General features: G+C 43.1%; 1 protein-coding gene across 15 annotated transcripts in view; it reads left to right on the forward strand.

Annotated features, from left to right (window-relative positions):
* Positions 1–24,360, forward strand: part of LOC125764667 (uncharacterized) — a 68,559-nt gene that overhangs the window by 30,227 nt on the left and 13,972 nt on the right. For 8 of the 15 annotated variants that reach the window (XM_049429113.1, XM_049429118.1, XM_049429111.1 and 5 more), the window contains one exon: positions 9,337–10,534. In XM_049429113.1, the coding sequence (XP_049285070.1) occupies positions 9,817–10,534 (718 nt within the window). In that variant the 5' untranslated portion in view covers positions 9,337–9,816. Of the gene's footprint in view, positions 1–9,333; positions 10,535–18,411; positions 21,175–24,360 lie in introns of those variants that run through there. The other 7 variants (XM_049429112.1, XM_049429117.1, XM_049429124.1 and 4 more) reach the window with 2 other exon arrangements.

Raw genomic sequence — 24,360 nt, forward strand, 5'->3', positions numbered from 1 at the left:
GCGTATTTTACATGTGCGTGTGTGTATTTGTGTGTGTATTGTTACAGCTGGGTGGTGTTTCACTGTTGTTGTTATTATTTTTAGTTCCTCGTGATCATATTTTACGTTTTCCTATGCGAGGGCTTTCGCTTATCGAGAGGCGTTGTGTGTTGATTTTGTATTTTTTTCCTCTCACCTAGCCCTTTTTTTGTGGTCGATGGTACTAGAAACATGCGTTGCCTCTGTAGTGGTGCGCAGTGTGACACGGCACTGTATGGTGCAATTCACAGCGTTACTGGAAGATGATTTTGTTGTTTTCTTTTAGAGGCTGGAATGCGAGGAAAACGAACAATGTGGAAACCAGCTGTGTGTGGATGTGTTTTGCTGCGTTGTAAATGTTCTTTCTAGTGTGGGAAAGAGCGAGAAGCGAAAAGAGTGTGTGTGAGAGAGAGAGCGAGCGAGCGCGAATTAATCAGCCGGTCGCCATGAGCTACGTCATGCGTAACTTTGTGTTGCTTTGCTAACGCGAAAGAACGAGAGAGATTGGAAATTGAATGAAGTTGCCGAAAAGAGATGGATAGCTAGAGGAGAGAAAAGTATGCGTATTTTTCTTTCTTTTTCATTTCTATACACGTTTGCTCTTTTGTTTATTAGCTGGGTTCGGTGTCTGCATGAAGTTGAAGTTACTTAGGGGAAGGTGTTCCATACCTAGGGGTGGTTGGAAATAACTAACACCAATGGAGGAACGTGCTTCCATTCGCTCACGTAGCACAGCCGCTGTCTCGACCGTTTTGAAACCATCACAATCCGATGACGCGCGCGTTCCTCAATCTGTTGTTTTCCGCATGATTTCAGTATGAAACGAACAAAAAAAAGACACATATACACACACACACACACACACACACACATGCTTGCTGCGTTCCGACGGTTTTGCGTGTTGTTCATTGCTGGAGAGAAGCAAGATACGTAGGTCGATAAAAATATATGGTGAACCATTAACAGCTTAAGGTGAGAAAATGTGAAATACAGCAAAAGTATGATTTTTTTGCGAGACACGGTTAGAAGTTCCTGTAAGGAAATTGTGTAAAAAAGAGGGTTTTTCTTCGCAATACAATTTAAGGAAGGAACGTATTTTAAGTGCATGTGAATCAATGGTTTCAAATAACGTTTTGAACTGTTTGAATGAATGCTTTTTATTCGTCTGTTTGTTTTCGAATCATAAGTTGATTATTTATTTATGTATTTTCATCCCTTATACACATCAAAAAAGTGTTTAAATAAGGGAAACAGCCACAGAAAAAAACATCTTTCTTCAAGGCTTTCCTGTGGCAGTGTTACACAGTTAGCTAAATGCATATATGCATCCCGCTGTGTGTGAGTGTGTGTGTTAGTCGTAGTAGGCGTAGAAGAAAAACGTGCGTGACATTTGGAAAAACGAGCAAAAGGGGAAACTATGCGCGCTGCTGCGATAAAGCGTTGTGTTTGTACGGATCGCTTTCGGTGTGTTTGTGTGCTTCGGTACTGCGCCCTGCCGTCTGTTGCCAGGGCACGTTAGGAAATATTTTACTTAGGGGTGTGTGTTGTCTTTTTTTGTTTTTTTGGTCAAGCAGGTGGAAAATATTACTTCGTTGTGGGTGTGTATTCCATGCATCGATGTATGTATGCGTATGGGAATGTGTGCAGTTTTAAGTTTGCAAACTTTGTTGTGCGTTTTTTGTTTGTTTGTTACAGTTGTCGATCGTTTTGGGTTTATAAACGTTGGTTTATATTAAAATGACATTAACAATGACAAATGTAAATGGATATAAAGGGACGAAAAGTACTCATTCAAGATGAGAATGTGCTCTGAACGGTTACTTTTCAAACTGAAAGTTTGAGGAAAAGCTTTCGTGACGGGGGATATTGATGAGTTCTCTTCAGTTCTAGCGGATGAAAGCTTCTCTTAGTGGGTGAGCTTTAATGTTACATCTGCCTTTCGTTTATTGCGACTTGCTTTTTCAAAAACATTTACAGACTATAAATATAGCAAATTATTTTCTTAAAGGTTTATGTGTTTTTACTAGATTTCAATATTATTGTGCCACTCTATTTCGTTCCCTTTATTTATTTCTGTGTGTTTTGTGCTGTTTCTCCAATTCAGTAGTGTTAGTTGTAAAAGTTGTTTTTTTAAATACTTGATAAAGGTAGGTGGAGAACCGTTTTTGCAGCTCCACGTCACGCGTACCTTGAACCCCCGCGAAAGATTCGAATGAGTAATTATTATTTCGCTTCAAAAGCAGAGCGCAACAACAACCACACATTCAACAATGCATATCGCGCTACCACACACGCGGGGGGTTGAAGATTTCGCGCAAAGGTGTATGCGTGTTTCCATGAGCAACAAGCATGCTCGAGCATAACGGAGAGACAAAAAAACACATCTTTCGCGCGCTCTCACGGTTGATGGTGGTTTGATTTTTCTCCACCCTACTTGCTAGCCCCAAATTGTTTAGTGGAGTTTGGGGGGGGCGGAGGGGATTTTTTTATATTGTTTTCGCAAAGTGTATTATTCTTTTGTTACTCATTTCACTACACTATAGTAAACATGCTTTTATGCTTCCGCTCATATCAGTCTTTGCGTTTCACTCTCTCTCTCCTTCGTTCGCTCTCTCTCTCTTTCTGTTCTGTATAATCGCATTGCAACGTAATCTTCCAGGATCAACGACCCAGTGTCGCTTAAAGTTTACTAACATTGCCTCATGTGTGTATGTTTGTGTGTTCGTATATGTTTGATTGGTGCGCCACCCCCTTTGGAACAAGATGATTTTACTGTTGAGAGACACCTTCTTTATCGCCGGGGTATGTTAGGTTTGATTTGATTTGGTTTAGAACGTAATTCTACAACTATTCATTATTGTAACGAAATTTTGTTAGTAGAACGCTACAACGGACTGAAGTTTTGGAATGTATTTAATACAGAACAAAGACTTGTTTTCCCTCGAAATTCTCACTAATTGCAATAGAAATTGGTTGAGATTTTCTAGATTAATGTTAATAAAAAATAACTAACAGAATTACCCTCTTGTACTTGTTTGTAGCAAGTCACAAAGTTGGACACAAGAGTACCAAAAACTATTCTTTTTCATTTTTCCCAACTGTAAAGAACTGCGCAAAAAGAATATGTTGGGTGTAACAAATCTGAGCTGGTAGAAATGCTTTGTGTAGAAAGCGTTTTTGTTGCTGTGTGTTTGGGTTTTCTGTAGCAAAAGAAAGAATTTTTTTGTTTGATAAACCTTGACAGGTGAAGAATGCTTCGGGTGGTTAGTTTTTCACCCTTCTCACAAACGTCCGATCGAAACACTTTTGTATCCACGGTTGTGAACGGTGAAGACCGGTGGGCGTTTTTATGCTGGTTTTGTGTTCAGTATGACAAGTGAACACCCAAAAACATTATCATCGTCGAACCGAATGCCAATATGAAGCGTAAAATTGTTGTCATTTTTTTTTGCTGGAGTACACCGGTTAGTAGCAATATGCCGAACGTTGAGCGTAGCGTTAGTGTCTCGCTCGTAGTCCAGTCAATGCTGCCAATCAATAGTGTATGACTGGAAAACTGGCGAAAATGAAATCATGCTCGTCCGGGTGGTAATAAACACACGGGACACAAAGAACGTAATGGATGGAAAATGTAGTTTGCTTCAATTGAACGGGCGAGAACTTGCAGCATTGATTGTTAGCCGCACGGAAGAAAGTGTTAATGTTAGGAATCAAATGTGTGCAAAAATAAGAAGAGGAAAAAAAACAGCAGTTAAATGTAGAAGGAAGCCGTAACGATGACAGCTCCACCACACACTGGCCGGGAGGGTGTCGAAAAGGTCACGGAAGGACGATTTGGCAAACAAAGTTTTTGCAAAAGCAGCAGGAACCCAACACGACGATATAGCATGGTTGAATGGGTTCCCAACTAAGGGCTTGGGGATAGGTTTGATGATTCAGTACATCATAGCTGTAGTGCTTCCCGAACTACACGAAGAGGTGGCTTCCCAAATTGGCCGACTGACTTTTAGTCTGTCGAAGCATTGAGCTAGAACACCCGGTTATGCATGTGACAATTTGTTCATGTGTGTTTTTTGTTGCAAAATTCTAATTCGACTTCGTTTTATTCACATACATTTTGAAGGTTATACTATTCTACCGTATTTTTATGCGTAAATTTTGCCTAATTGATCTGTGGTACGAACTCTAAACATTGCTAAAACCATACTAGAGATATGCTTGAAAGGTCGAAATAAAGGTCTTCTCTAAAAGAGAATGTAAATATATAATTGAAAGTCAGAAATCTTCGCATCAAAGGATAATGAGTTAAAATGACGCATAAGTATGTTAAGATTAGATGATCGTTTTTCTGAAAAAAATAGAGCTAATTCGTTGATGTCTCTTAGACGATAACCAGAATAGGCTTTCTGTGTATATCACCCCAATTTTGGGGAAAAACCTATCGGAAATAGCAATTTGCCAGAAAATCACTGAACAAACGATATGCAGTTACTTTGAGCAAGAGAAATAGAAGATAGTGTTAACGTTTTACGTTAGGACTTCCAACTTTCTATAGCTGAGCTGGTACTTAATTTTTTTATTAATTGTGTTTGTAAAATAATAGGTGAGAACAACAGAGCCCCTACGTTGTGCAACTTGTTTTATTTTATTTCACTCTTCGACGTCCTGTTCGCCTCGCTTCTGCATTGCAACTGAATTCGTACGTTGCCGCAAGCCTCGTACCTGCTTTGCAACTGATTTCGTACGTTGCCGCAAGCCTCGTACTTACTTCGCAAACCGCTATTATTTTTCGCAGAATTCTAATTCTATAACGCCTAGTCCGTACCAAAAAATCCAAACAAATTGAATTCATCTTTTTATCAAATATTTGTAAAACCTTCTTCTACGGTTTGTACGGCACCACTACCTCCACTGAGGCCCACCATTTCTGGCTTTTCATGATGCTAATTACCATTAGCAGAGTAATCAGTCTTGCCTGCTAGGGTACGGCCCTGGGATGGGATTTGATACCCGGTCCTATCGTGTAAAGACCGGCGCCGTTTTCATATATACCAAACGGTCGTCCATGGTATATAAGGGTTGATGAAACCTCCACATTAAAAAAATGATTATTTTTTAAATCAAGCTGACTACCGCTTAAGTCGTATGAGGACATTCGGAAAGCATTTAGAAATCTCCAATTAATGTGTCTCATGTCTAAATCCTAATTCCGTTTCCATATCCATTTTGCTAGTGAAATACTTCAATAAAATTGTCAAGGTGGACATGTTATTTTGGTAAAATTTTGTGTACACTCGCAGCAAGTTCTGAACCATCCACTAGGACGAATCAATCACATCCTTGTGCATGAATGTGTGGCTGTGTGTGTGTGTGTGTGTGTGTGTGCGTATTATAGTTTCGAGCATGAGCAAATGCTCCCGATTGTTGTTGTATTGGCATCTGCGCAATGCTGCGTTTCGTGTACAAAAAAGGTGGTGGCTACGAACCGACGACACAGCAATAACAGAGGAAGACCTTCTCTCCCATAGGTACACGAGAGCCACACGCGCGTATGTGCCGGCAAATGTTTGTTGTTTTTCCTGGCTGTTTGTATTGCCCGGGAAAATTCATAGTTGCGGCGGTACGGAAATGGCACGCTTTTCGGCACACTAACACACACATAGACACACACAACCGGAGTGGCAACCGGAATCGAACCCTTGGCAATTTGCATCCTTTCCCGGGTCCGTACGCCGGCGTGTGTACGTGTGCGTATCGATGCTCGTGAACGCAAACGCATTCTAGCTCACGTGGTGACGCCGAGTAGCGCGTGACCAACAAATCTAACCGTCGCGAAAATTGTGAGCCAAAACAAAAAGCAATTGATCAATAAATGAAGGAATTATGTATGAAATGAAATGTGATTTCTGACTCAACATTTTTTTGAAATAGATTTCAAGGAGATATTTTTGTATCAAAGGAATTTCCTTGTTTAGTACCTTTAACAAGAACAAATATAAATGTTCGATCAATTCATCAATTCATAAACGGCCATCGAAAATGTGTTCATATGTGTGTGTCCTTCATTTGTGGATAGATTTTCATGCTTCTCATGTAAATTTTCAAAATGTCTTATCGCCCCAAAAACAAGGACCTTGTGCTGGTGTAATATTTCCTTCATTACAATACTCTTAAAAGGACATCTATCCCCACATGTTTGTATGTGTGTGTGTTTGTGTATTTAATCATAAAGCCGGTTTGATTCAGTGTGTGCACGCCTTCCAGCGTGTTTGTGAAGTCAATCTCGGCTTCGAATTTCTCCGGTGGAACAAAGCTTCAACTGGAAAAAAGAAGACCCCCGGATGCATGGGAAGGTGACGGTTTTGCACCAAAGTCCGCACATTGATGATGAGTGGTGGCCATGCGCCAATGTTACTTGAAACGATTATTCCCAAGCTGTTGGTGTGTGTATTATTATTTTTATAAAACAAAATACAAGAAAGGGATATATCGAGAGCAGGAGAGCTATAAAGAGAGCTCGGAGAAAATTTTCCAAATTTCCAATAACACTTTATTGCATCCTTTGTGGAACACACCACACTTCCCTGTTTACAACGAGGAGATCCGATTTTGCGACAAGCAATGCCGGCTCGAGGACACACAGGGTCTTCGGTTTTTGCTGCCCGACTAGACATCGCCGACGCTGTTGCTTTGTTGTGCCGTTGTTTTCCGCCCTTGGCACACATGCGCACTAGCGCCAAACACCGGATGTTTGGCAACGGGATTGGCCCTCAGAGTTCGGGTGTACTTTAAGGCACGAATGACGCATAATCTTTTCTATTTTGTGACACTGTTTTCATTTAATGGCTTTTTGCTAAAGGATGCATACATTTAGTGAGTTTTTTTTGGGTTTTTTTTTGCACACGTGCATAATGCAATCTGAAGCATCAAAGCGAGCCCCCTTTAGAAGAGTAGAGTAAGAAAGGGATGAAGTTGTCAAAATCACTACTACATTTAAAGCTGCCTCAACACGAACAGGACTTCCGGCTATTGGGTGGGTGAAGCTCCAATGCTCCCGTTTTCTGTTTTTCACGCTTTTGGTGTTGTATTCCGGGACACAGTTTAAGCATATAAATATGTACTGGAGAGAGCAGATTTCCTGGTCTAACATAAAGCAAATTCATCTCGTAATCAGTAATTGCTGAAGTTGTTTCTTTGTTAAAAGGCATTTTTTCCTCAGGTTCTCATTTTTAAACCATAAGAACCTCATTCATCGAATTCTTATTGAATTCCATTCAATAACGTTCAGCAGCAGCAAGAAAAGATATCTCCATTTCTTCGATTTTCTTCCCCAATGTCCTTTAACCGTTGCGGTTTGCGTTCACCCCGCTTTGTTTTGGTAGTAAACGGCATGGTTATGTGTGGATCCTTTTCATGCACACAACCGAGCGGTTCTTCCCTTTCACGTTGCCATGACCTTGCCATTCAAAATGAGTTATCTTTCTCCTCGTTTTCCATATGCGCTGCGCCGCTCTCATTCATCGTGATGGGGCACAACGTGTCGTTACGCTGAGACAGTCCGGGTTGCTGTTTGCTAACACACGCACACACACACCACCAACACAAGCCGGCTTGCTGCGATGTGTGCGTGTGTATGTTTGTAACGCACTCACACAAAGAGCAATCCGATCATGCACGGGGATTTCCCTTTCTCCATTTTTAAGTGCAATTTGCGCGAAGGGGCGTGTGTGTGTGTGGAGAGAGAGTGTATACAAAAGAATCTACACAACTACTATGAAGAGAGAAAAATGTGTATGGATTAGTAATATGGTGGAAAAGCGAAAAATGTGTGTGTGCGTGTAATTTGTTTTGTTGTTTTCGTTTCTACCACTTGCTTGGCTCGTGGTAGCAGCGCTCTCTGCCATTTTTCCATTCTTCTCACCATTCCCGACAAACGGTGGGGTGTGTGTGTGTGTGTTTTTTACCCTTTGTCTTTGTTTGTTTTTGTATTTGCGTTGGAAAAATGTTTTTCCACGTTCTTCCCCACGTGCTCGGTTTGGGGTTTCGTGGGGTGAAACCAACTGGCGCCGGCTTGGTGGTTGTGTTGGGTTAGAGCATTTTTATCATCGTTAATCGCTGACAGTTGGAACAGCAAACATCCCTTACCTTCGGACGGTTTAGTATATAGAATTAGGGGGATGAAGGAGACTCTGAGAGGGGTGGTGGAGAAAGAATGCTGGAGACTATGAGAAAATCTTCAACCATTCTCTTATTCCCTCCTATCATAAGTATAGCATCTTGTGATGCTTTTCAACATGGGAAACATGTTGCTTTTTCTACCACTGCTCCAATGTATATAAATGTACTTTACATGCGTGTGCGTGTGTGTGTGTGTGTTTCTGTGCGTATTAATGCGTAACCGGATGAAGTTCGTTTTCTTTTGTATTTCTTCTTTCCAATGCGATGCGTATACAAGCGTGTACCGCAAGACCTGTCCCGCAAAAGTGCGTGAGTTTGCATTTTGTTGTCTCCTCCAAAGTCAGTCCCGGCTCTTGTTCGTATCTCTTTCCTTCCTGCTTTCCGGCAGGTGTGTGCGTGTGCTGTACGTGCGTAGATATCGCCGCCATGAATGTTTTGTGGCAAACTGAAAGTTTGGCTCTTTTTAGCGGTTTTTGCGAGTGGTGAGCCAATTTTTTTGGAATCAGAACATCATGATGTGGCACGATCTGCCTTGGAACGGTGTTGGGAAAGATTTATTGCCATGGAACGATCGTATTCAGCTAGCAAAAAAGTTATGAAGAAGATAGTAGCTTTTGCGTTAATTGTCTTACGAATGGAATTTGGGTTTCTTTTGGGATTTTTTTGGGGCAATGCGTAAGAGCATGATTTCTTCCACAACTTTCAAATATTTTTTTTCTTAAATAAGCCAATGTCTGCACGACTGATGAAGACGATGTTTTTGTTTGAGAACTGCCTGTCTTCTTATATAAATTTTATAATAAAGTGCATTAATACACAAAATTTTTATTAACAAACTTGTCGATATGTCGATATGTCGATATCGACAAAATGATAGTCGATATGGTTTAAAAAAATGTTTTATACAAAAATTTCTCAATTTCCTAAAATTTTCGTAAATGACGTTGGCCCGCATAAATATTTTCTTAGAAGAAAGCTACAACCATAATACTTCAGCTCAACAAAAGCCAATACACAATTAATGATTTTTTTCTCTCTCTCTCTTCTAACCATTTTCTTTCCCTCTGCTTCGTTTCATGTGCGTATTCCCGTATTCCGGTTTGGCACTATTTACGCACTTCCGTTTGCGCCGTCCAGCAGTAGCCAGCAGCGTGTGTGAATATCGTCGTGTAGCAACAACGCCAAAAAAAAAAAAACAGGAACATAACTGAACCGGCTTAAAGAAAGAGAGTGTGTGTGAGAATAAAAAAAAACCCTGTTCCCTCTTTCCGCTCCGGTTTCATCTTATTTTGCACACGCTCCAAAAACCCCAACCAACCCACCCCCACCCACCCGAGTGGTGCGTATTGTGCGTAGTGTGTGCGTGCGGTACACGATTTAGAGTGGAAGGCGAAAGCTCACAGACAGACAGACCGATAGCGTGAGTGTGTGACGATTGTGCGTGCGGCGCTTGTGGTGGGGTGTGTCTGTGTTGCGTGTGTGCGTGCGTGTGGAAGCGAGAGGGGAGCGCGTGCGTGGCGTAACCAGCCCGCCCATATCCCTCCTCTCTTCGCATCACACTGTTGTGTGGCGCCGCTGTGTGTGCGTGCGTGTGCATAAACTGTTGCGCCTCGGACGATCATGCTGTCCGCCGTGGATACGCTACTGGAGGCGGCCAAGTTCCTCGAGCAGCAAGAGCAACATCAGCAGCCACCACATTTGCAGTTGCAGGCGTCCCGCAACCATCGCACACCACCACCGCTTCACCGGCAAAGCAACAATGTGTCCTACGCGACGACGATAGTTGAGTCGGGCAGTCTCGGACGGTTGTTCGGTGGTTCCAACACTGGCGCGATCAGCTTCATCACGAGCAATGGAGCGACTGTGGCTACCAGCAATATCGCAAGCAGTACCAGTGCGGCAAGTATCGTCAGCAGCAGCGGCAATAGCCGAAATGGGAACGGGTTCTCATCGCCACCACCAGCCGGTACGACCGTAAACCTGAAGTCGAAGGTACTGCTTAACGGTCATCATCATGGTACGCTGCAGAACGGTCTACCGGGACGGTTGCTTTCGCCAACACTCGTCAGCCTGCCGGTCAGCACCAATGCTACGATCGCGTCCGTCAGTACCGCGTCCCATCCGCATCTCGCTACGACGATGGCAAGTGGTATTGCCGGAGTGACGACACGCCAACCGTTAAACCTTCCGGTCAGCAGCTCGCGGAAGCGTACCTACAGCAATGCGAGCAATGGTGGATCCGGTGGTCTAATTGCTGGTACGAATAGCAACGGAATTAATGGCAGCACGACTACTACCACCGTACTGGTCGGTACTGGTAGCACCGGCTATCTAAAAGGTAAGCACAAATCTGCAAACCATATTAATGATACGATTTCTGTGGAGTAGAGAAAAACTTTTCTTCGAATCACATTTTTAAAATTTTGAGATTTCTTAATTGTGTATGGGAAATTAAAAAAAAATTCAAACATTAATTTTAAATATTTTTAGTGCCTTCTTCTTAACATTATTCCTGCGTTTCGTTTTATATACAAAGAAGACGATACATTTGTTTACAATTCACGGCCCGCATATGCTAATGAGGCATGTGGCCATCGGGAGAGTGAGTTACTCGCAGCACTCATTTTCATTTCCACCCCCACTCACTTATGAGTGTTTCTCTCACTCTCTCTCTCTTTCTCTTCTGAGATTTTCTCTATTTTCTCTGCCGAGAGAGCGCCGTGATTCTTTCTTTCCTATCTGGAGTGGGACATGTTGCGTAGTACCGCGTTGTTGGCCATTGTTGATCTGAAAAGCCTACTGGTAGGAGGGTTTGATGATATATTCCACCCCTCCTTCCCACCCGTCGGATTGGAGGAAAAACGAGCATTAGCGTAGACCACGTGCTTGCAAATTGGAATTTGCTGGTGTTTCTAAACAATTGGGTTCTTTAAATAAAAATGACCTCCTTGCCTTGTGATTGTTTAATATTTACTTTATATTAATATTTAACTATTGCAAGTGGAACGTCGAATATTCGTGCTCGTTGGGGTTTTACACTGAACGGAAAAGTGAATAGCACGGATAATAGACACACATCTTCTTGTGTTGATATTTCATACCTCCCTTAGAACTGTAATTTCTTGATACCCGATGGATAATCAGCTTTCCACGATTTTTCATTTATATAAGATTTGGAACTACGATGCCACAAGGCTTACTTGTGCCGAATAACAATTCAATATTTTGGCACTCGATTATAACGATTGATAATCTCATATGTATAAGAAATACTGGGCGCCTCCATTGGTCCTTTTTTGATTCAATCTCGTAACGGAAAGTGGTGTTAATGATGTTGTTACGTAGTCAAACATTCCATTCGTTCGTTTTACGTTGGTAGTTTCGATCGTACCGTTACGGTTCCCCCATCAAACACATGGCACGTAACACAGTGGTATTACATCGCGTATTACTTTGTATGATTTTATCTCAGGGTATTATTTTTTTTTGCTGCATGACTCGTACCTCTTCCCCTTTAACGGTTAAGATTCTAATCTTACGTAATAACCACATGGCCGAACATTCCAGACGGTTCGATTTAATCATGCAGTTAATTGAGCAAGCCCCGCTACAGCCCGCTGGTTAATGATGGGTGCCATGATGGAGCCCTGATAGAATTACGTTGTTCACATTGTTTATCGGTGTGCCACTGTTTGTTGAATGACGGCTGGGATACAGGGTTTTTCTATTCAGTTTAGACTAGCAGCACACTTTTCCCTGCTCTGTGCAATTGATTTTTAGTAAGCAGCATGTTTTTCAGGATACCCGCGTCGGATTTTTAAGTATAAGCAATTGATTTCAACATGCCACTTTCTGGCAGCTTTTAGGACGCAAGTTTATAACTCCCACGTTGAGAGATTGAATTTTATAATGAAGTACTGTTTACACGAGGAAATTAATAATCATCGATATTGTTGTTTGTAAAATATATTTCGTAAATTAAAATCAATCAACGTCTTACTTGGTTGGTGATTAGCATTGTTCTTTGATTTCATTAAATCATTAAAATAAATGTAACTCTTAACGTACAGCAAAGTCCTCACATTTTGTATGAACAACTATGTATCTATGATTTTTCACAACACAGCATTTTTGTTACCAGCAAATGTTACATGCGAGGTTATGAATATTGCGCTTCAAAGACAGCATCCAATCTTTGTTCAATTAAATTGCATTTAATTTATGAAATATATTTTACAAACAATATCGATAATTATTAAAAACAAACATTTTTTCGTGTAAACAGCACTAATAAAATTCAATCTTTCAACTTCGAGGTTATACACTGCGGCTTCAAAGCTGCCAGAAGCTGACATGTCGAAATCAATTGCTTGCACTTAAAAATCCGACGCGGGTATCCTAAAAAACATGCTGCTTACTAAAAAGCAATTGCACAGAGCAGGAAAAAGTGTGCGGCTAGCCTAAACTCAATAGAAAAACCCTGTAAGATGGGTGTAAGGGATTTTAGTTGGGGGGGAAATGATATATTTTGCTTCAGAGTGGTGAGCGATTTTTGCTTGGTAGTAGATAATTTACATTGTGTATTTAATATTTTCAAATTGAAGGTAACAGCGTGTATCTTTGGACGGTTTTCATGCAGTATTTGTTAGTGGAAAATTGTTTGTTTTTTAATCCACAAATAAGGCCCAGATAGATTTAATCATTGTATGAATAGTGAAATATCTAAGTCCATATCTCGATACAGTGAGAGTAAAAAAAAATCGGTCCATTCGTAGTTTCATTGACATTCACTTTTCCAAATCATAGTGCAAGATCCTCTTGTGTATGTGTGTTCTTTTTCTAGTTATAGATAAAAATAACCAACCAAGTTAAAGATGCCTTTGCCTGTTAACGAAGAAGAAACCAAAAAGAAACACAAAAAGGAATTCACCCCAAAGGGGTCAGACAGGTCAAATCCATCCGGGCTCATTAGAATAGCAATGGATGGAATTTACCCATAGGGGATGAGCTTACCCGAGCTTATCTTACCATTTGCTGCCACCAGTTCCCGCCAATTGCCGGCTCTCGGACTTCAGTTCACCGGCATATGTTAGGCAAATGCAGATATTCAGGAAAGGAAGAAAAAAAAACTATCAACAATGCATTTTGGTGCATTCACCCTTTGCAACGTTGCGATCTATTCGATATGCACTTACTCTGGGTGTGGTGTAATGCTTGTTCAGTAGTTGCGAAGAATTTCTTATGTGGGACGCTTTTTTTCTCTTTTTTTGCTCCAGGCTTTTGATCTAAAATAAATGCAATTGCTTTTGCGGGGTTTATGACTACAGAACGACGTCTAACAAAAGCGAAAATCATCTGTTTGCCTAATGCAAAGTTTGCAATGTATTTGCATGTTTGTAAGCAAAATCTGATTCAATATACAATGCTTTAAACCTTCCATTTCCACATCCGACCACTATCAAACATGGCACTCGATCGTTTGTTCGACAACCGAGTGCCTGTCCGTCATCTTTGTGCTCATCATTTGATATCCCCGATCGAAAATAAAAGCTTTGTGTCGTTTTGAGTTTAAGATGAAACAAAAGGTGTTGTGCAAGTAGCTCCACACAGCCCTCCCCTTCCTTCTTGACCTCCTTCCAGATGGTGTCGATTAAAACGTAAGAGAGTTGATTTTCACGGTCGCCTTGATAGGAAATTCAAATGAACGACATGATCGCGGCAAAGCCCGCTCGCGAACGATTTTTCAAACATAAGCAGGGCTCCAGAAGCGGCTTTGGTCGGATCTGGAGGAAGGATCTCGGCCCCATATGTGACACCTTCGACGTCACCAAAGAGGGCGGAGTTCTCGAAGGCGTTTGACCTCTAAGATCGATGTTGCGGGGTTTTCATTCTGCATTCGCATTCGTAATGCACTAATGTCATCGAATGTTGCATCGAAGATTTCGGAAATGCAACCTCATGGCTATCCGCTTCTCTAAAGTTCCATTTCTGTTGTCGACGGTTGACTGCTATCAGTTTTTGTTTTTTATTTGAGTTTTGGAATGGTTTTTCGGCGAACCGGAACAGATGCGGAAGAGTGAAACCTGAAGCGGTAAGGAAGTGAACCTGAAGATCTTCTCCCCCCGCCCTTGGGACAGAAGTCTTGCCTCTCCTTCTTGTCGATGTGTGTAATAAATTAAAATCCGCTTCTTTGGCAGACAGTTTGGGGCGTGGTTGCAGAAACGGATGATCTGGATTGGAATTGCAAATGGCTTTGCTGATGGCGCTGCGTGCAGACCTCTCGACCATTGTCAACGATTACCGATGCTGTTTCCTGAGGTGGAGGCCCTTTCAATCATAAAAAGTGAATCTAATGTGTGGTTGCATCGAGCCCTCTCATTCGCTGTTTTATGGAACAGCAAGAAGTATGTAAAACTGCGGCACTTAATTGTACCGTTGCGGATGGTGATCTTAGACCATCACCAGCAGGCAGCTTCTTCTAGGCCGTGGTCTGGAAAGGAAACCCGTTACAACACCCGCCCGTTCGTACGTGCTGAAAGTAAAATCAATTGAGCAATGTGTCGTTACGCATCGGATTGGGTCCGTTCTCGCACGTAACTTTGGCTCGTTCAGTGTGGGCTATGGATAGAGGAAAGCGAAAAGAATCTCACGGATCAAAACACACACACACACGCACATCAAATCTATGCGTCGCTTTTCACGTTTTTGTAGGCATTTGTTTGGTGCGATCGTAAATTAAAACCGCGCACAGCATGACACGAATCGTACAACCGTCGGTACATTCGATGGCTCAACCTTCATGGCTGCGCTCCTGGTACAGTTGAACAAAAAACCCTCGCTGGGGCGGGAGAGGGTGTGATGAATAATCCAACAGTGTAGTCCTCCTTTCAGCAAGCCAAACTGTCAGCACCAGTTCCGTGCCCGGGGGAAGGATCGTTTCGATTTCGATCGGTCGGTACCGTCGTCGTCCGGGCAAATGAAATGGATCTGTTGAAACAAAATGTAAAGCCAGCGGAAAGAAAAGGGAGAAAAGGCGAAAAAACCCGGCACACCACCGACGCCGGTATTTTCTAGAAATACTTCTTCCGCGCCCTACTTGTGGTGCGAACCAAAGCCGTGACATGCCGTGCTTTTGGGAACGCTTGGGAACTGAACATCGGTGCCCTACTCTAGGGAAGGGGAGGTTCACTGTAGGCTGAAATTGCAAGCTATTTAGTAAGCAGCGTATTACCTGGCCTGGCTGGCCACTCTTTTCTGCCGGCCGCGCGCAACAGACTAAGCTGCGAAGCGGGTTTACATGATCCACAAGATCTTACGGCGCCGTTGGAAGATGGACCATCGAGGAGAGGGAAAGATTTGTAAGCAAAAAAAAAGGGCAGAATTGCGGGTGACAAAATGTACACGCCCACTGGATCGGCTATGGTCACGTTTAGTGACCGGTGGTCCGTTTGATTATGCAGGTTCATCGGTCTCGTACCGATTCCCTTTTTTCGTGTGGTGGTGTTGGTACGTAGGGTTGCGCTATTTGGATCTGTTACGCCAAGATTGTCGAAGGATGATTAAACACATGCTTCGCAGCATTCGTTTCTTGTATGAGAAGTTTCATTTGTTAAAATTATTAAATTACTTAATTAATTAACAAAAATTTCAGCTTTTTTCAAATGGAGGCGCCTGGTTAATGTTAACAATTAAAAAAAAATACTTTCAGGCGCAATCTTTTGTATGATTCTGGCTACTACGGATCAAAACATAAACTATTTTACTTGCTTTTTATTAGATTCAAGGAGTTTTATTAGATCCATAAAGAAAAAATATTATAATAACAAAAAATATTTTCAAATAAAAAAAACTTGTTACCGATCATTCTGCATCAAGCAACAATCGATGCGTCTGGATGTAAAATATCTAATTGAAATGTACATGCGCCCTTCCTGCCACAAATACAATTGGCCAGGCTTTGCGAAGTGTCCTCTAAACAACCTGTCGGTCATTAACACGAAAGCCTGATTTGTTGTTTCCCTTGCTTCCGCTGTTTCCGTGGTAATGCGTACCAGAACAAGGGAAACATAACCAAAAAGAAGTTCAAAAGCGAAAAACAAAAATCGCAAAATCTTCTGTAGCAAAAGACGCATGCTAATTGACGCATTGACGCGCCCAGCCTGGTACGCACTTTACAGCGTGGAATTCGTGGGCGGCAGTTTCAAAAACAAAATTCACACCACCTCACCGGCGTCGCACATTAGCATTAGAGCCGATGCATTATGCAGCAGAGCGTGGTTGATCTGCCTTATCACAAAGGGCTATCAAACCCCGTGTGTTTGCGCCCCGCCACGTCCTGTCGCTTTATGCATGGAGGCGCATGGTGCCGCTGGTAATGGTTTGCGAATGGCGATTATTCCGTCGGTGTTCATTTTTTTCGGATCATGAATTAATCATACCGGCTACGTCTATGTTGTCGATTGCTGGGGTACTGATTCCAAACGGAGATGTTTCCTAACGATCCGAGATGGATGTCGCACTCCAATCGGTTTTCTTAGATACGAACGGTGACTGAATCACTTTTCAGCTGATTTGTAGCGTATGAATGAACGCATCTTACAATTGATAGAATGTACGTTGGGTTGTTTTTTTCTCTTTCCTTTTAAACTTCCATATCGATCTTCTAATCGTTTAAAATAGATTGATGTTCAAAGATGCTCACAACCTCGTTCCATACCACAGATAGCGAGTGAGTCGGTAACGCTATCAGAGATTTCCATATTTTTTTTCATTGTCTTGCCACAACGATGCATTTGTTACTACTGAGGATTGCATTGCTAGAAGATCAATTTAAATTTATAATATCTCACGATGCAATCCTCAAGCTCTGCAACAAACTGTTCCCATTCGAAGTGCAACCGAGAAGCTCTTTAGAACCCGAACACTCCTGGCAAAGCTGTCAACGGCCATACGAAACTGTATGGAGGATCGCCCTTCGACGGCCAGTGTTTTGTACAGATCCTTGACGGATATGGTCGTGCTGCTGCTGCTCATGACTGATGAAGTGGACGTCACCGGGTGGCATAACTGTGTGTATGACAGTACATGATCCAGGGCTGCACGATGATCGACGGAGCCGTTGCGGCTCGTCAGAATGGATGCGATCTGTTAGTCAAATGTACAATCATATTTATCCACTTAGAAGCAGCACTTATGGTTATTCATTGGCGAAACCGAGATCGGGAGGTCGCTGGATTTTTTTTCAATTTTCTTTCTCTTTACGTCCATCTTCTGGCGCTTGATATGATGCTTATGGTAATAGTTATTGAAATTGAAATTTTAATTTTCCTCTTTTTGCTGTTGTCGTTTGGTTTGCAGCTTTTTGAAGGAAATGGATTCATTTATTTTCCATTTTGTTTTTTTAGGAAATTAAATATTTTTTTTAATACATTAATTGATTTATTAATTTGATCAACGACCAAGCTTCGCTAGGGATAAAAATCTAACTGAATTCTAATGAGAATAATAACAAGACTTCGCAATCTGTAATTTTTGTTTAAGATTTTCATCTATCGTCAGGTGATCGTACAATTTTTATTTCAGTAAAAGAATACTTTCTCATCTTCTAAAAATCTCAATAAAAATGCAGATCCAGATACAGATCCAACGCACATGCACAAACCATGTCACAGGCGAGGGTGGCATTAAGAGTGGACTTGTTTACGATGACCATCGAGCTTTGTTTGCTGCTTCAAACTTCGTGATGCATATATGCATGGACTGTAGATTGCCTAGCCTGATTCGATTCGATTCCTTTCCCGACCCGCCCGTTGTTCGTTTCCAAGGTGCGCTCCGTCGATCACACGCCGTGAGCCAAACGGCGGGAACGCTCTCGAGGAGGGTACTCTCGCATGGTATGTACACAGGCGTATAGCCTGTTTCCACGAGCAAAAGGAATGGAAAGAGAGCGACACGACACGACAAATGAGAGCACGTTAACGCAAAATCGTTTGGCTAACAACGTGTTTCGCCCGGTGCTGAGCTGAGAATGGGTACGGGAGTCGCCTACGGGCGTCTGTCATTTGCCATCATCGCCATTTGCTGGTAACAGAACGAGAGCGAGAGAGAGAGAGAGAACTTTGGCAGGAATACTTATCCCCGCCTGTGTGTGGGGATTTTTGGATGGTTGTTACTGTTTACGGCAAAAAACCGGCTTCATCAGTCCGGTCCGTTCATTGTAGCACTCAGTCGCGGTCCGTTCCTTGGTACGACCGGACGTTCACGGGACGCTTTCATTCGTTGGCCACGGTAGTTAGTCGCGAATTGACATCGAGAAAATTGTAACAGTGTATTTTTTTTTGTTTTAGCTACAGTGGAAAACGAAAGTAACACGGACGAGATTTAGCTCAAGATGAAATGATAACAAAGTTAACAAAGGGCCGGCGTGTGTGATCAGGTTCTGGTTCATAGAATCATAACCAATTGGCTTTTCCACCCAATTTTCTGATAATGGTTAAGTTGAAAGTTTTCTCAAAAGGGCTGTGCAAGCAAGTGTGTTCCCAGTTTAAATTGTGCCTTGTTAAAGTTTTGCGCATCGAAACGGCATAAAATCTACATATGGCGATAAAAAGTGCGTGCTAAAAATTAAGAAAAAAAAGTCCCAAGTGTTTATATTACTAATTAAACAACAGCAACAATGGTTTGTTATGTACTTTAGCAAAAGAAAAATAAAGTGATCACCGTGAACAAAGGACTGATCATGTACAGCATGACCGTCGGTAGTCATATTAGCTAACGATGTACAACGAAGCATCCCGGCTCGAATTCAACCGCTCGATGTTTTACAACGCGTTCGTTCTGTATCATTAATAATCAATAGCAAAAACGTAGTTCATTGCGAGTGTGCAGCGGAGATTAAGGTAAACAAAAACAACATGTACAACGATAGCAAACGCTTCCAAAGCCGCAACCATGGTTCATTTCGCGATGAGCCAAACACCGTCGGCATGTTGCCGGAGATGGAAAAATGTTTTCCCTACTCTATCCTAACGAAGAAGCACCAGCTGCTGCAAGCTGCTGTTGGTGGTGCTAATGGTGTTAATGTTGTAAAACCATCGCCATCTTCTTCTGCTATCGCATCTAGTTATCTCAATGCTGCCTTACTCCCGGTAACGGCTGGTACAACCGGTACGGGTGGTGTGATGAATCCACCCGCCATGGCTACTCCATCGGGCACAACCACAGCTACCACATTCGAACCGATCCCCGATGTAAATGGGTTTTACGGTAATGCGATGGTGACCGATGTGGGCATTTGTTTCAGCATGAGCAACGTAAACCTTAACGGCCATGCACCGACAATTCCGCTTGCACCTCGCACGGATGTAACACTACTGCCGGCCGCCCATCTGCGACTCAGCTCACCGAAACGCGAACGACGAAAATCGTACGAAGATCCCGGACCGGAAACGGCACTGCTGAATGCACGGCGGCGTGCAGCCGCATTCGTACCAGTGGCAACCAATGGGCGATTTAATCCGAGAAATATTCTCGGTACGTCGGCTCAACCTTCACCCAATCCCGCTACCACCCAGCACCATCATCATCTTGCTTCGAATTTGCAGCAGCAAACGGCTTTCTTCCCAGCTTCAACGGTTTATCCTCTGGCGCATCATCCTACGGCGGCAGCGATCTCGCTTCCGAAGCAACCGCAGCTACCGAATATGCATCAAGTGCAACAACCACTGCCACGCCAACGTTCCCTTGGGTTGGTCGGTAAAAGTGCGTACGGTATTGTCCGTTCGACCAGCTCGGATCGGGTACGAGGGACGGGCTCACCATCGATCGCTACCGGTAGCGTTTCGTCCACGATCGGTACGCTCGGTGGACTTGGCATGGCACGCTCGTCACCGCCATACTTCAAACAACCACCCGGTGGTTCTAAACCAACGTCGGTAAACTATTACCAGCCACCGACGACAGCTCCCAGTGCGATCATTTCTACGGTCAGTTCGTCACCGTACGGCAGCGCCGTCGTGAACTCTGCCACAAACCAGACGCATGTGACGCCCAATGGATATCATCATCGGGCAAACATGCTCAAATGTTTACCTTTAACGAGTTCTATACCGCTCGCTGATGGATCTCCAGCCGGAGCAGCAGCAGCATCAGCAGCAACCGGTTACGACTACTATCGGTATGCGATTGAAGCGGCAGAAAATGTTTCAAAGTTACAACCTTCCCAGTCGGCAGTATTTCCCAGTACCTCCACAATACCACCCGCGCTGGACGAGAGTCCTAAGCCACCGCTAATGGATTACAATGGTTTGCATCAACTGTTTCTGAAATGTTGCTACAATGAGATGCAACTATTACCGCCGCCGACTCCAGCAACCACGACTCCCGTCTCCATTATGCCGACCGATGCATCCGCTTCAACATCCACCGGGACGAGTTTAGCAAGCGATTCGCCAGCCAACGCTTACGAGTACGACACGGACCCGTGCAAGGTGTCGAATCCAGCGGCTTACCCAACCGGACACTATCCGCTAACGAGCCGCTCCTGTCCAAGCTCACCGAATGGACCGCACTGCCATGGTTCTTCTGCACTGCCAACAACCACTGCTGCTCCGTCCACCTGCTCAACGCCAATCGATGGTGGAAGGTTATCGGTGAAACAGCAGGATCGTGCGGAAACGAGCGATGAAGATGTACGCCCGATGGAGATATGCAGCGATGAGGATGAGGCAATGCAAAACGATACGATCGGTGCGGACGAGCGAGTGGATGATGAGCCGAAGGATTTTAGTATGAAAACGATTGGCGCACCGGAACTGGTGGTAGGCGGCGGTGGTGCATGGCCAACCGGTGAGCGAGATGCTACCGATAAGAAGCAGATGGATGACGTCGGTAAACAGCAATCGAAAGAGTTTGAAGATTGTAACCGAAAGGAGCTGAAAGCTGCACCAAAGAAGAAATGGATACGGCATTATATGAATGGTAAATCGTTTTGTTTTTGCTTCTATACCATCTTACCAAAAAAAATAAATCTATATTAAAATTGATGAAAAATTGAAAATGCTATGTGGAATGCATCTACAATGAAAAAGGATAACTACCAGGCGCCTCCATTGAACACTGGTCCAGTGATCAGAGTACCAGCCGCCTCCATTTTACATGAAGAATTACAATATTTTTTAACAAAATAATTACAACGACACCCAATACACGATTCAAAACAGTTTTTGTACTGCATGTAAACTAATCTACGAACGATCGTAATTCCAGTAAGAAGGCTTTCATCTTTAATAGAGTCATGCAATACAGTTGCATAACGCGGCTAGGCTTGCGGGGCATACTTAGCAAAAGACGCCATTGACGTCCGACGGGTTCTGAATTCCAACCCTTTCCCCCTGTTTGCTTACGTTTCCTCCCTCACACCATGCAATTGTTTTTCGCCGCCGCGTGTTGCTTTCAAATGGGGGGGTTTGTTGGTAAGAAGGCACTCAATATTTCCCCCTGCCGTAAGTTCCACAGCTACAAACAGGCTACAAACTCGAGTACATACAGTTTGGTGCAGTGTAATATAGAATACGTACTACGTATCACACCACCCAGCACGATGCTGTTGAAGCGAACCCGACCACAAAACATGTGCTATAGCACGCAGTAATAATTCCATCTCATGATCACACCCTATCGGAAGGGAATGTTGGGAAGTTGAGGCGCGGGAAATAAGGGCCGACTGGTGCAAAATGTGATCGTCGCAATAATTCCCTGCACCATGCACAAAACCGCACACACACACATGCTCTCTATCTCTCTCTCTCGCGAACCACGAATGGGAAGTAGTTCCGGGAGGGAGGAAACATTATATTGCGCGACGCTAGTTAGATAATAATGGTTGAAGTGTCGTGTTCCTTCAGGCAAATTCTGATCCGACTCCCTTTCCTCAACCCTTCACGACTCACCCTGTGAAGTGAAGGCATTTTGAAGTGGGTTTAGTGCGGCTTTCCAGCGTCTGCTAGGGGAGACAGGTTTTGTTGATTGTATGCCGTGTTGTCTTACTGCCGATCTTTGCCGCTCGTGTGCAGTGAACCGGTCTTATCGGTGCTAATCAAATGCAACTTCGCACTACACTCGAAGGAAGATTCGCGAATAATGAAAGCAAACAATCGCTCATCTTCCTTCCCTGCACGTTGTTGTTGACTTTTTGCTAAAGCACAACACAAACCAACTACACGCTTTCGAGTCTGAACTTATGGCTTTTTTCCCACATGCATCTCGCTCTCTACCCTCGCTTCCGAAACATCTGGACCCGATCGGAAAGGAAGAAGGCTTATCGTTCCCCATACGTCGTAAAGTTGTGCAATCAATGCGCACGTGTAATTGAACCGGTTACATCGATGAAAAGCTCTCCATCGTGTTAAGCTTTTTTCCATTTTTTTTTGTTGCTCGTAACGCAAAACAATCGATGTAACGATTCCGTAAGAAATTAATTGATTACTTTCTTCTTCAAAGCCTGGATTAAATATTTTCCTTGGTACGAGATAAACTAAAGTAATTGAAATTAAACAAACACACACGCGTGCACATCTTTACGTAGCAGAAAATGGCCGATCTCGCCGTTACCTGGTAATGCTAATGCCAAGAGTTCATGCAAATGACACCGCCTGTCATTACTATTGTGTCGAACCATTTCTGTATCCTTTTTACCCGAATGATACATAACTAAGTCCTGCGGCTTTCAAACCTTTCATTTGAATCGTCTCCCCCCCCCCCCCCCGCGATTGGGTCCGGGATTAGGATGAAGTGGAATAAAAATACGAAGATTTAATGATTTTTCCCCGCTGCGTTATCACTATTATTGGCTTGCATTACGACTGAATGTGGAACCAAAGGACGGGTTGGTGGCATTGGGAAAGATGATTCAGTGAAGGTTGCCTGTAGGTTGCCCTCGGCGCAACGCGTTATGCAATCATATGCAACAAGCAAAAGCCGCCGATGCCCCGATGACGGTAATGGATCGCGATGCGATGATACGCGCGGTTCGCGGGGACTGCGTCGTATCTCAACTGCGGCTGGCACTGGCAACGAACTTGAACCTGAACCGGGGGAGAGGTGCGCAAGAGGGAAGGGTGCGTTTCTTTCTCGCTCCGCGGGCAGTCATAATAATATTGAAATAATGATAATGCCGCAAAACAGACTGGGCACACGTCGCATGTTTCAACCCTTCCTGCTCCACGATGCTGGACGTGTTGCATTTCCATTGCATCGGTGTATTTCGAGCTGTGTGGATGTATGGTCGCTTGTAGAAACGTACCGCCATGAGCTGGTGTTTTGGTGCTGTCTAACCAACGGCTTGGTATGGTGAATGTCAATGTCAGTTTCAGTCCAATGGGAGGGAGAAGGACTTGTAACCCTTATTTGTTTTGTTTTATACACGTTAAGAGTAATATTCTTGCTGTTTTTAATACAATTTTATAATAATTTATTTTAACATTAAAATTTAAGGAATAACAAAAATGGAGACGCCTGGTTGTTTTTAAGCGTATGCAGGAAAGAATGCATTTTTCACGGATGAATATAGAATCAAAGTAATTTCGAAATAAAAAACTTTTTTATGTGTATGTTTATCAACATTGGTAAACCATGACGTAGCTAGAATTGTTTGCTATACATCAACTCACACTGAAATGCGTCATTAGAATGGCCAGTAGGCTAGAACAAGCCAGCCTGAGTTGTAGTTTATTCTCACCACTAACCGGTAGTTAACGTTGCATCATACCGTACGGTTTGTTAGGCGGCTGTGTAACAGGTTTACCAGTGTGGTCGCCTATTTCTGACTGCTGTCCGCTTAGCGTGGCACGATAATCTAATTTAGCGCTTGTATCGGCGGAGCACGCCGGACCGTGAAGCACGTGGTGGGTCACTTTGTGTGTGTCACGCAGTTGAATGGAGATAGAAATATCAGTAACGCAGTAAGTGACATGCACGATCGGGAGTTACAGCAAAGCAAAATAATAGAAATAGAAATTATATTAGGACGTACTTGTACGCACAAACACACGTATTGTTTATAATAAAAGTGAGTGAATTCAGTGTGACAAAACTAGGTAAAAAAAATCACGTCTTGTCTCAATCTTCTACTAAGTAGTAATTTCTATGTCTGGTTTTAGTAAAGTT

This window comes from Anopheles funestus, chromosome 2RL, assembly GCF_943734845.2.
Source record: "Anopheles funestus chromosome 2RL, idAnoFuneDA-416_04, whole genome shotgun sequence".
NCBI lineage: Eukaryota > Metazoa > Arthropoda > Insecta > Diptera > Culicidae > Anopheles > Anopheles funestus.